The 11,920-nt window shown below is 36.5% G+C and overlaps 1 protein-coding gene across 5 annotated transcripts in view; it reads right to left on the bottom strand.

The window, feature by feature from the left end:
* ARHGAP15 (Rho GTPase activating protein 15) overlaps positions 1-11,920 on the bottom strand; it is a 318,826-nt gene that overhangs the window by 246,475 nt on the left and 60,431 nt on the right. For all 5 annotated transcript variants that reach the window (XM_042827045.1, XM_042827047.1, XM_042827046.1 and 2 more), the window contains one exon: positions 10,997-11,086. In XM_042827045.1, the coding sequence (XP_042682979.1) occupies positions 10,997-11,086 (90 nt within the window). The remainder of the gene's footprint in view (positions 1-10,996; positions 11,087-11,920) is intronic.

Genomic DNA, 11,920 nt, shown 5'->3' with positions numbered 1-11,920 from the left:
AAAAAAAAAAAAAAAAAAAAAAAAAAAAAAGGAAAAAAAAAGGAAAACAAATCGTAAGTCTCCTTCACAGTTACATATATGTTTTTCTGATCTAATTTGTGATATTCTGACCCATCATTCCAATCCTCCATCTTGCTATTTCTCAGTTATTACTTAATACTTGAAAAAATTGGCTTCCCTTCCTTTGATCTTCTATGACATTGTTCCTACTCCCTATACAGTTCTTCATTCCCACATTTACTTTCCCCGTTTCTTGGTTTACATTCAATTTTACCATTTTTCTTCACACTTTCCTACTTGAGGAAAGTCTATTTTACGTTCCAATACAGATTAGTCCGTCTTACTCCTCATTTTGCACTTTTTTTCTGATTATGTAGATTACTTGTTACCATAATGTCCATGAAAACTATAATAAAATGTAAGAAATGGTGAAAACATGTTCCTTTTCACACCAACAGCAGCTTTAGCCATACCACAGTGTCATTGTTTTCCTGCAGAACTTCTATTTCCGAATCTGGGAATTCCCATCAGTTTGTCTGACAGAATTTTCCAGCTTTTTTTTCAGGTGTGCATTTATCAAATGCCACTACAGAATTTCCCATGAGAAACAGCTTGATATGAGGAATGTTTATTCAAGAGCCTTAGTTACAAAAAACACCATTTGAAACAGAAGAATCAAAACTGATTATTTACATTCCGTATATCAAAACAAATCTACAACCAATGCATTTCAAAATATTGCTATATTTATATTCTACAGGCTGATAAATTGCTGGACATCCCTTCCTTGTACACTGCTTGGCAATTCTCTGAAGACTAAACAAAATGTTTATTTATTTAATTTTAGATCATGAATGTAATTATTAAAAGTGTGATTCCAAATCCAAGTCATTAAAAATAAAGAGAGTGGGGGGAAAAAAAAAGAAAGAGAGAAAGAAAAAAAGAAAGAAAAAGGTGTATATTTCAGCTCCATTTCAGTGTTTTCTTGGCTCTAAGGAAGAGGTGACAGAAGCACATTACCCTGGTTGCTGACAGGCCCAAAGGAGGGAAGAGCCACTACCCATAGTGATACAGCAGCCTGAGGCTGGTGACAAAACTGGAGGTCACTGTTGTGACCACTGTGCCACCTTGGGGCAACGAAGTGCAGGAAATTTCTTACAGCAGTCACAATGCCTTTCTCCAAAGCTCATTACAATGACAGGTGTAAAGCCACACTTCCCTCACTTTCCTCAGGATGCCTTACTCCAATGGACAGAAGCCCATTTATAATCCGAGCATCACGACCTTCCTTTCTCCATAATAAAAGCCAATGGTTATTGTAAGCTGTTGGGAGCCATAATAAAGTATTCAAAGCATGGAGAAAGAGACAGCTCTTGTCTCTGACACCCATATTCACACCCAAGACTTTGCACGTGCAGCTCCTAAACACTCAACTTGGGCTGTGCTAGACGTGGACAACCTTGCACAGGCTTTGCCCTATCTGCTCTGAAACACAAGAGCATGGTCCTGCTTATATGTGCCCAACTGCATAACTCCTACTCCTGGAATAAACATGGAGAGTCTGGCTGAAGTAAGCATTTCAGCTGATGGCTCTGTACCACGACAAAGTATTGGGCTGGGACTGGACAAGGCCAAAATGATTAAAAGACAGGCAAAAAGATAAGCAGTTCATCCTTCATTGATATAGATACTGCAGCATGGGGTATTAAAACTGATAAATATGAGTTATTCCAATATCGTGCTCCATGCTTTGTGTCTCCTTTTAATTTTATCACATCGTAACAATGTGCTTGTTCCTAAATTAATTCAAGAGATCCAAGACATTCGTGGCACGGTATGGCTCACAATTAAAAAATACCCAATTTTCATTGTTTTTGAGCAGAAGTGGTCAAAGCACTAATCTGCTTAGTCTGCCTGAGTGCTAACACATTATTTCAACAGTTTAGGTTAAAAATATTTCACTGAACTACGCAGTATCAATGCAATTCATCTCAGCCCATACCAGATGACACTTTCAATAGAATATGTAAAGTATGCCTCCACCTAGTGATGACTGTACAAATAATAGAAAATAATAATTTTCTTACTTTAGAGAATCTTAGTAATCAGATCCTATTTCTTTAAATTAAAACATACTCCTACACAAATATTCATTTAAAAAAAAGTGTGCCTGTCATTCTGAAGAATTAAAGTTCAGCCTGTAAAAGTTTACCTGCAAACTGACTTAAGAGGTCCCTTGACTGCAAGTGTTAAAATTTTAAACAATAATGTATTTATAGCAATCATGACTGTGAAAAGAAAAATTAAAAAAGGGAAGATTGATTGATGTGCTGTGGATTTTAAGTGTTATCTGTTAGCTTAAGTTAGATATTGTATATTTAAATGAAGTAATAAGTAAATCATATCTTTGCAACTTTGTTTGCCAAAGAAATATTTCCTGAGCTTCTGGGGTCACCCTGTATTACAGATGCAATTACAGATGTAAATACATAAAATTGCTAGGAATTTACCCACTCCAAATTGGAGATAAAGCAATGCAAAGAAAAAAAAAATTAAAATTAAAAGATAAAAAAAGAAATCATGCCAGAATTGAAGTAATTCAGCCCCTAGACTCAGACTCAAGTTTTAACAACTCTGATAATACAAATAAAAATACCCTATAAGTGGGACCATTTGGACAAGTATCTTTCAAATGAATGAACTCGAGGAGGTTTGAAAAGCAAGGGTTCCTTGTCGAAAATGGCCTTCGGGGTTTTCCTTTTCTCAGGTTGATGACGCTTGTATTACCATTTCAAGAAGTCTCCCCATCCCATCAACGATCTGTGAATCACAGACTAAGAATGACCGCTCTGCTGAAAACACAGAGGTGTATTTTCTAACAGAGAGGGCAGGTCACTGCTTACATTTCTCCTATGGCATTCAAATTGCCTGCCATTGTCCATTTAATATCCTGAAACATCCCAAACCATCGTCCTCCCAAACAATGTCAGCCATACAAATCACTCCCACACAAAAATGTGAATCCCTATCATATCCTCTGGCATCCCTCTGCACACAAATGCGAGGTGCTGTCTTTCAGAGAGAGGACAGCCAAGGCTCGCCTGCCCAGCCAACTTGAAATATCTGCCTCACTCATTAAAGAGAAACACAAAAATGGAGTAAAGTGACTTAGCCAAGATTTTTAAAAATGTAGTGGCTGAATACAAAAATACCAGCACCAAACATGTAAACAAGTCAGATTTGATTATCTCTGAGTGAGTTCATTTAGGATTCATTTTTCTCTTTGTTTTTCAAGAGTTTGATAAATTAAGAGAACGTGTGCAGTATTTGGGTACATATCAAGACTTTTTTCTTTAATATTAACTTACATTAAGAAGGCTGAAAAAAAAAATCACAATGCTTTTAAAAATAATTCAGCTGTTCTTTTTGTTCTGGAAAATAGAGAAAACCTCAAGCATTAAAGAATAAGGAAATTCAGAATCCTTTCACCTTTCTGCACTCCCTCTGCTGATTGCCAGCTCTATGAAAATGATGTGACTACACAGAGGGTGGCATCAAAGGCTAGAGCTAAGGTAAGGGGTTTATTGAGGTGAGCAGATTGGGTATCCATAGTAATAATTCACATTATATTCTTTACCTTGAACAAACCCATCCTTAGGAAGCTATTTACTACTTCTGAATCAGAACGTAACCACCGTTTTTAAACATAAGGGCAGATGTGACACAGAGTGATGTAGGGGCATGGTGGGGACGGGCTAACGGTTGGACTAGATGATCTTAGAGGTCTTTTCCAATATTAATGTTTCTATGATTCTATTAAACTACCACTGCATGCATAATTTGGAGATTATCAGCAGTGCTACTCCTTCCTATACCAGATATCACCTCATTTAACAATCAGCTAAAACACAAACTATTCAGGCAGACACTGATTCTTCCCTCAAAAGATGCTTAAAAGCTGCTCCCTTCCACAGCAATGAAGTGCTTGGCACCACTGGCCTTAATGCCACCTGCAAGACCCTCACCGTGCTGCCTCACAGTCCTTATGCTACTACTGCCCACCATGCCTCCTGTAAGGCCCACAGCTCTGCCCGCCAGGCCAGGCCAGCTTGTGTGCTGCCCACGAGATGGCAGCAATATGTTTATGAATAATGCAGCAAGAGGCTGCAGCCTGCTGCCATTTCACTTACAAGCTGCCTCGCTTCTCTGGCTGGGGGGAAAAAAAAGCAGCACAGTTCAGCCCATTATCCAGTGCACAAGGTGCTTCTTGTGAGCTCACGTTTGTCCAGGCCATTCTGCTCAGCAGTACTTCTGGCCCTAAATTATTACACACGCACATTAAGCATTAACTGCTGTTATGTTTTACTTTTGCAATGTAGAAAATGCCTGTGGCTTGAAATAAATATTTTCTTTTCTGATGGACAAATAACATCTGCACTTCTGAAAGCTGCCACGTAGCTGTCAAGAGCTAAGTGATTCACATAATTTCTTAAGAAGCACATGTGTATGAGCATACACAGACACTCGTACCTCTCACATATCAGTGCTTACATCCGTCAAAAGATGGCCTCTTAAAAAAGTGCAGTGAGCTATTATTATAATCATTTTTGGCAGACACATCTATGAACACAATGTCAGATTTGGAAAATGTATGTTCTGCTTTCTATTTTTTTCTTTTCTTTTTTTAATCAGCCTGATTTTCAAAGAAAGCAGGCATGCTTTCCATTCTGATTTTGGAACTCTCCATGTCTTAAGAGAGACCTCGAGTCCCAGTGTGCTATAGGAACTGGTTGTCCCTGATTTTTCATTGCTTTCAGTGAGTACTATGGCAAAGGCAATCAGCACTACCAATAGCAGCTCTTTCTCCACCCAAATTTTCTTTTGCCTTGTCAATACCTCTGAGAGCTGTTCAAGTTACATTTCTCAAGTGAATTTTTTCCAACACAGTGAAATTTTCAAGAAATTTAACAAGGCAATTACAAAGGGGAAGAAAAAAAAATACAACTGTACAGCTAAAATTATATTTAATTGCTAATTAGCTGAGTAATAACTAAAGTTTTATTAAGAATTTTGAATTGTTTTTGAAAATAGCCAGCTACAATCTGAAAAAAACAAATGTATTAGAAGCAGCCTTCACTATTTTGTATCAGGAATAAATTTTTCACATCTTTAATAAGGCAGCGAATAGAAATTATTATTATTATTGTTTTTAATAAAAGTTTATGTGAAGTAGAAAGAGAAATATTTGCCTGTCCTGACTGTAGTCGCAAAATATATAAGACCTTTGCTGAAACTAGTGAAAGTTTTGTCTTATCCAAAAGTAGAAACAGGAAGCATAGAAATGAGAAGAATACTTTAGCTATAGTTTTGTAGCCATGATATTTTACCTGCTCAATACCCGCTTTCATGAACAGAGCTGCACTGCTTGGCTGTTCCTTCAATCAATCTCCTCCCTTTAAAGAGAGTACATTTCCCAGAGCCCTTTAAATGCATACAGTTGTCAGACCAGTCTCTTTCTACTTTGTGCCCTGCTGAAATGCTGTCTGCTTTCTTATAAACTATTGGACATGTAAAACACCAACATCCGTGTGATACAGAAAATGCAAAAATGTTCTTAAGGTGCCAAAGTGTTTCAGCTTCTTTCCACTGGTTTTCTATGTATGAAATCAAGGGTGTTCCAGTTTATGTATAAACCTTTGTTGTCACTGCTTGTATTATAGGACTGCTGAATACATCCCTCTTGTTTTAATCACCTGCTTATTGGTGGTAATTGTGTAGCTTTATTAATACTTGAACCACTTGTGTTTACAAAGCAACCTGAGCTGCTTACCTCTCAAAATCCACTTTGGAATAACGTGGGGAACAAAAAATCTGAGAGAAAAACTGCTGAGAGAAGGAAAGCATGATTAAAGCCTGATAATTTGTCATCTAGCACTTCTGAAACTAGGATGAAAATGGGTATCCCATAACATACACGGGATGCCCAGTTTCAAGTCCATTTCTTACAGTGGACTAGATGAGAATCTTTTTCTCTCACACCCCGCATCTAATTTTTGATTACAAAATAAAGTAGACCATATATAAGATGACAGAAAAATTGCCTACATCCCCCCATTATGTTTTACTGGCAGGTCAGTAAAGCAAGTCAGTATTGAGACAATAGCAAGAAAGAATACAGAAATACTCTTATACTGCCCCATGAAGATTTCTCAGCTATCCCACTAAAAAACCCTGCAATTCCTACATAAATACATGCACTTGAACATCAGCAAAACTATTAAGACCATTTTTTTTTTTTTTTCAAAACTAACTGTAAATTTATTGTAAGTTTGTTGTTTAAAACATCTCGTGCTGACACCAGCTAATAACTAAGTGATGCAGCTCAGTTTTTTAATTAAGCAATTATATATTCAGGCCCCTGTTACTGAAATTAAACCTCAGTCATAGCAGAAAGCTCCAGAAGGGGACAAAATGCTCTACAGCTTTGTAGGGTTGGTATTTTTGTAAAACAGCAGCAGGTCCATCTAAAGCACATCTAATTCAAAGTCAACAAAGGTTACTGTACATCTTATATGAGCTGCAGACAAGAGCATTCTCAGGCTTAGAAGGTAGAATTCTCTAGAGACACTTTGGATGGGGAAGTAGGCTCCAGCTGGTGATAAGGACCACCAGAAACTTCACATCCATCTTAAATCAGCTTCCTCTATGAAGCATTTGCATTTAAAATCGTAAAAAGAAATCCAAACACCAATAGCAATCCAAATTCCTCCACAATGCATTGTCAGTAATTCCTTTTGAAAGATCATGGAACAGAAAGTGATCCCTCCCATAGCAAAAAGTGAAGACTTCAAACATCACTGGGAAGCATTCAGATCCTATACTGATCCCACAGTATGTAGAACAAAATAGCTTATAATTCAGATTATGTTTATGGACAAAGCTGGAGTAGCTTCAAGGCCGAGACAGTTACCCTAGATCAGTGCCATAAATGTTATTATATGTGAAACAGCTGCAAGATAAATTCTTTCATATCATGCATAGGTATAGTTGTACTTTCAGCTGTCTCACTGTTGAAATACTGTAAGCTTGTTGTAAACACAGGTTTTCCTATTCATAAAATGCATTTGTAACTCTTAGTTGCATGTGAACAAGTGGCTCCTTATAGCTCAAGTTCATAAAAATAAAAAAAAACCATCACAGCAAGACACATGGGAAGAACCAGGGTATACAACTTCAGAAGCTACACATATGAAATATTCATATTCCTTAAAAATGACCTTAGTAAACAGGGGAGAGAAAAAAAAAAAAAAAAAAAAAAAAAAGAAAAAAAATCACAAAAAAAAATAAATTAAAAAAAAAAAAAGTCTTAGTTAAATGATTAGTGCTATTAAGAGGACAAAACAGAATCAACGATCTGTAAGCACGTTGTTCACAACCTTTCACTGCACCCTTCACCTCTCTCCTATTTCTCCTTTTCGTTTTTGAATCATCCAAAAGAAACCTTCCAAAACCTCTTCAAGGAAATAGTCTGCAGCCACAAGATTTTGTGCTAATGAAGCTCAAGGATTGTGAAGCCAGAGGTCAAGAGTACATCTTCTATGTCTGGGCTGAATTTGAAATTAAAAGGGATGCTTGATTTAGATCCAAGGGTGAGTAAGGTAAGGGGAGGAATAAACTCCAGTGGAAAAACTTACTAGAAGCAAAAAACAATGAATATGGAGAAATGCTACAAACTTATTCAGTTTGTGATGCCTCACCAACCTTATTAGTACTGATTGCATTGCATAGTACTCATTGCATTAATTTCTTCTTTGGTAACTTTTATTGAAAGGCAACTAACCAATATAAAATTAAACCAAATACAGGAAAGAGGAGAATGCCAGAGTGACATAGGTGCTGTTTCTGTTCCAGTTACTGACTGACAGCACTGCCATCCCTTAACATGGTTTTATTTAGTTATTACAACCACCTCTCTGTAAATGACACTTAGGATTATTTAAGATTATGTTGTAATCCTTTTAATCCTCAGTGCTTTAAATTTCAGGCTAAACACCAAAGAGCAAACTAGCACTTAGCAGAAATATTTAAAGCATGTGATTTGAACATAAATCTTCTTTTATTCACCACTCCTCTGATGAAGACCTAGTGTATCACGTCATTCAGCCAGTGAGAACAAACAGCATAGTATCTCACTGCAAACTGCTACATGTAATGCTGTTTCTAGCCAGTTCTTTTCCTTGGTGCTAGCTAGATCATCAATTAAATAAATGAAGTAAAAATCAGAAGGTTATATTTTATGATATGCATATTTTTGGTTGCTCTCGAGGAATACTTGTAAAAACCCTAATATGTTCATCAGGAACAGAAATAGAATGCATGCACAAATTAGATAGTATGAGAGGCAGATCAGATTTATCCTGTTAAACAGAGAGTAGCTCAATTAAAACGAATAGAGTAACACTGCTGAAAACCTCATGATCAAGACCAGAAACCCAAATCTTCCTGTCTGAATTTCATTTACTTGCAGTTTCCCCTTTTTTTCCCCTGCATCGATCATGTTTCCAATTAATTTTCTTTATGATACCCCTATACTCCATCTTCTTGTTACCATCCATTAACTGTCATGGGCTTAAATTTTAAATTCAAGATTTCCTTCTTTTTCTTCAAGCCAAAATCACAGTACTCATTTCCTATTTCTAATCTATAATTCATGAACTCAAATTGAGCACCCAGGCTAAATCAAACTCAAAGTTTTGCACCTACGTCTAGTGCAACACATTAGCAGAAAGCAACATTTCTCTGTTTGAAACAGAAAATAATGTTCTATTGTTCAGAAAGTAACAAAGCAAAAAAACAACCTCACTTTGGAGATAAAATTATACTCATTTCTGAACATCTCATAGTTAGTCAGTTAATGTATTTAATCAAATATTAATGCTATGCATCTATATTTAGGTTGGAAAGAAACAAACCAGAAAAACAAAAAAACAAAACTGTCCACATTCTTTTCATTTGAACAAATTATGAATGTTGACGTGCATTATCAATGTTATTCCTATTCGTTAGGAATAGGTAGAGCATCAGAAGCTTTTTCTGAAAAATTCATTATCCAGGTACAAACTGACCTCTTCACTTTCAAACTCGCCTTGGATTTCCTCCAGACTATCTCATAAATTGCTTCTCCCTCTCTCTTGTCCCCTTCCCACTCTCTCTGCTCATGTAGCACCAGTCTCCTTCAGTCCTTTCCTTTCCCAAAATGTCACCACTACTGATGCCAAAGCCTTCTCCTCTTTCACTCTTACCATCTGGCATAATCTTCTTGTAGCTCTCTGTCTAAACAATGCCCCATCCCTTTTCAAAATGTGTCTTAACATATGTCCTTCCTCTCATGCTTTTACTTCTTAATGTCTCTCCCACTCACTTATTGGCTTGACGAAGACATGTTTTAATGGGTTCAAACAGTAGCACATGAATTTCCTTTCTCACATTATTCTGATTCAGTGGAGTTACACCTCACACTAAGAGAAGTGAGAAGAAAATATATTGCAAAGTCTTCACACAACTAGGTTGGATAAATCAATAACAGAGCTTCATTTGTCTTTGCATTGGAAAAGTATTAGCTTAAAAGAATCACCACTTCAATATGCATTTTCAAACAGAAGTTTTGCTTAATGCAAAAAGAGAAATAAACCCTAGAAGCTCAGAAGACTTGTCAGGGTGCTCGGGGGGTTTCAGGACTGAAGGCTGAGGTTATACTTAATCACTCTGGAAGTGAAAAAGCTGAGGATTGACAGCAAAACCAAAATATTTATTCTAAAAATACCTAGGAAATGACAAACCTTTAGGTGTTATTTCAAGACAACCTGAAGGATGTGGGGGGTACAGAAGCGTAATTCTGTCTTGGAGATGAGGAATATTTCTAAATATTGCATGCACTTTGGAAAAGATGTCTAGAAAAATAAACCTTGAAAAACTCTTTGTAACACCAACTGAGCCAAAGAGGTTTCTTCTCAGCAAGATGTGTATGATCCCTTGGGGGTTTCTTTGTGTAGTGATTAAATCCCAGAGCCAGGTACAGTTTCACTTGGTGATGATGCAGAAGGACTATCCAATAACTAACAGTATCTTGACCCCAGCATGTTTGCTTCTATGTCTCTCTTCCCTTTATTATTTAGATTGTTAAAAAAAAAAACTTCATTTTAGAACTATGGGAAACAACTCAATTCATAGAGAATAATATTTTGATGTGACTTGATGCAACTTCCAGTGAAACAAAAAGAAATCCTTCTAGTGATATTCATAGGAACAGGATTATGTCAAAAAATTGAAAATGTTGCATTAAACTCTTTTGGCTTCTAGATCCCAGAGTGTTAACCTTACAATAACACTCTTCTAATTCTTTCATCTCCTAAGGCCTTGGTCCTACCTTTCAATTCAACAGATTTAGATGTAGTAATTAAATAACATTATTTCCATCAATGAAGGATAGACCGATGAGAAATGTATATATTTCTATGTTGGCCTTGACAGAAGCAAGCTTATACCATGCTCCACTCCCCCTCCAGAAATGAACCTGGGTCATCACTGTCTGAGCACCCTGAACAGCAATAAAAATAAACAGTGTAACCACACTGTGTTGGAGCAATGCTTGTATAAGCAGTTTGAAGAAGTTGTGTTTATGGAAGTCCTTTGGGTCAAGATTCTAGGCCTGAACTCCAAGCAATTACCTACTAAGTTTTAAAAACAAATTGAATATAGAGCATTAATCAATAAATCAACAGGTTCTCAAGTGTTTAGGAAACTCAGTCATCAGAAATCCTTCCCTTAGAAAAATAGTAAACCAATGCTTGATAAAATGTTACACTCCTATATTAGCAGGAAAAATGCTGTATTAAGTCAGACTCCAGTTATTTAAAACCAAGGAAATAAATCCTACCTCTTAGTTTAGCAGAGCTTATACTCAAATGAGCAATGAAATGCATGCATTGCTTCTTACCTGAAAGACATTCTTTCTGCTGGATTTCTCTGGGGTCCACTCAATGTGAGCACCACACAAATCCACACACTCAGGTTTATAACCTGGTTTCTGCAAAGAAAAAATTAACTGTGAATATGACCTGACTTTCCACAAATGGACAAGATCCTGTACATTAAGAATAGATCAAGTTTAAGCAAAAGATTATTGTTGTGAAGCTTCTGGCATTACTCAGAAGAGTTCATTGTTCCTTTGTACTGTTAGATAATTATTCTCAAGATGTTAACTCAGAAATAAGGTTCTTACACTGCATACCTAATGTTAAATGTAGTTAGATAGTTAAAAAATAAAAATGTCTAATATACAATAGATCAAAACACAAATGTATACACACACTGACCAGAGTTTTTTAATTGCTTACTTTTCAAAACCTCATGAAAAGCCATCACATTTCAAGATAATGCTTTGTGGATTTTCCAACTGCAAATTGAAACTGATGAAGCTGGAAAGGACAGAAAGTAGACAAGAACGTACATCGTGTCTGTAAGACAAGCTATCTCCTTTCTCCAAACAAATTATCATTTCTAGCTCTAAAAAAATGAAAGCTTCAAGGACATGTGTGACACCCAGAAAGAGCTCAACACATAAGGGTAGCTTCATGTAGCGCTACTTCAATGTCAGTTCGTGCATCCCTGAGCAACATAGCTCTGCCTCCCCAGTTCCTCCATATGGATGAAAATAACTCAAAGAGCAGGGTTTTTTGTTTGTTTGTTTGTTTTTGCCTGTATCATTTATGTTTTGGGAAGTTAGTGTAAAGCACAGTATAATAATCCTCATTTACCATCTAAGCATCTTCTCAGAGACTTTCTCTGTGCAACAGTTTTGGCAAAACCCTTGTCATTTAGAGTAGACTTCATAGGCTAGGTTACTAAACTTACTCCATTA

This window comes from Centrocercus urophasianus, unplaced genomic scaffold (genome assembly GCF_019232065.1).
Source record: "Centrocercus urophasianus isolate 14NV4802_14NV808 unplaced genomic scaffold, USGS_Curo_1.0 seq_28, whole genome shotgun sequence".
NCBI lineage: Eukaryota > Metazoa > Chordata > Aves > Galliformes > Phasianidae > Centrocercus > Centrocercus urophasianus.
Note: the sequence above shows the minus strand (reverse complement) of the source record. Positions and strands in the feature narration are given on the sequence as shown.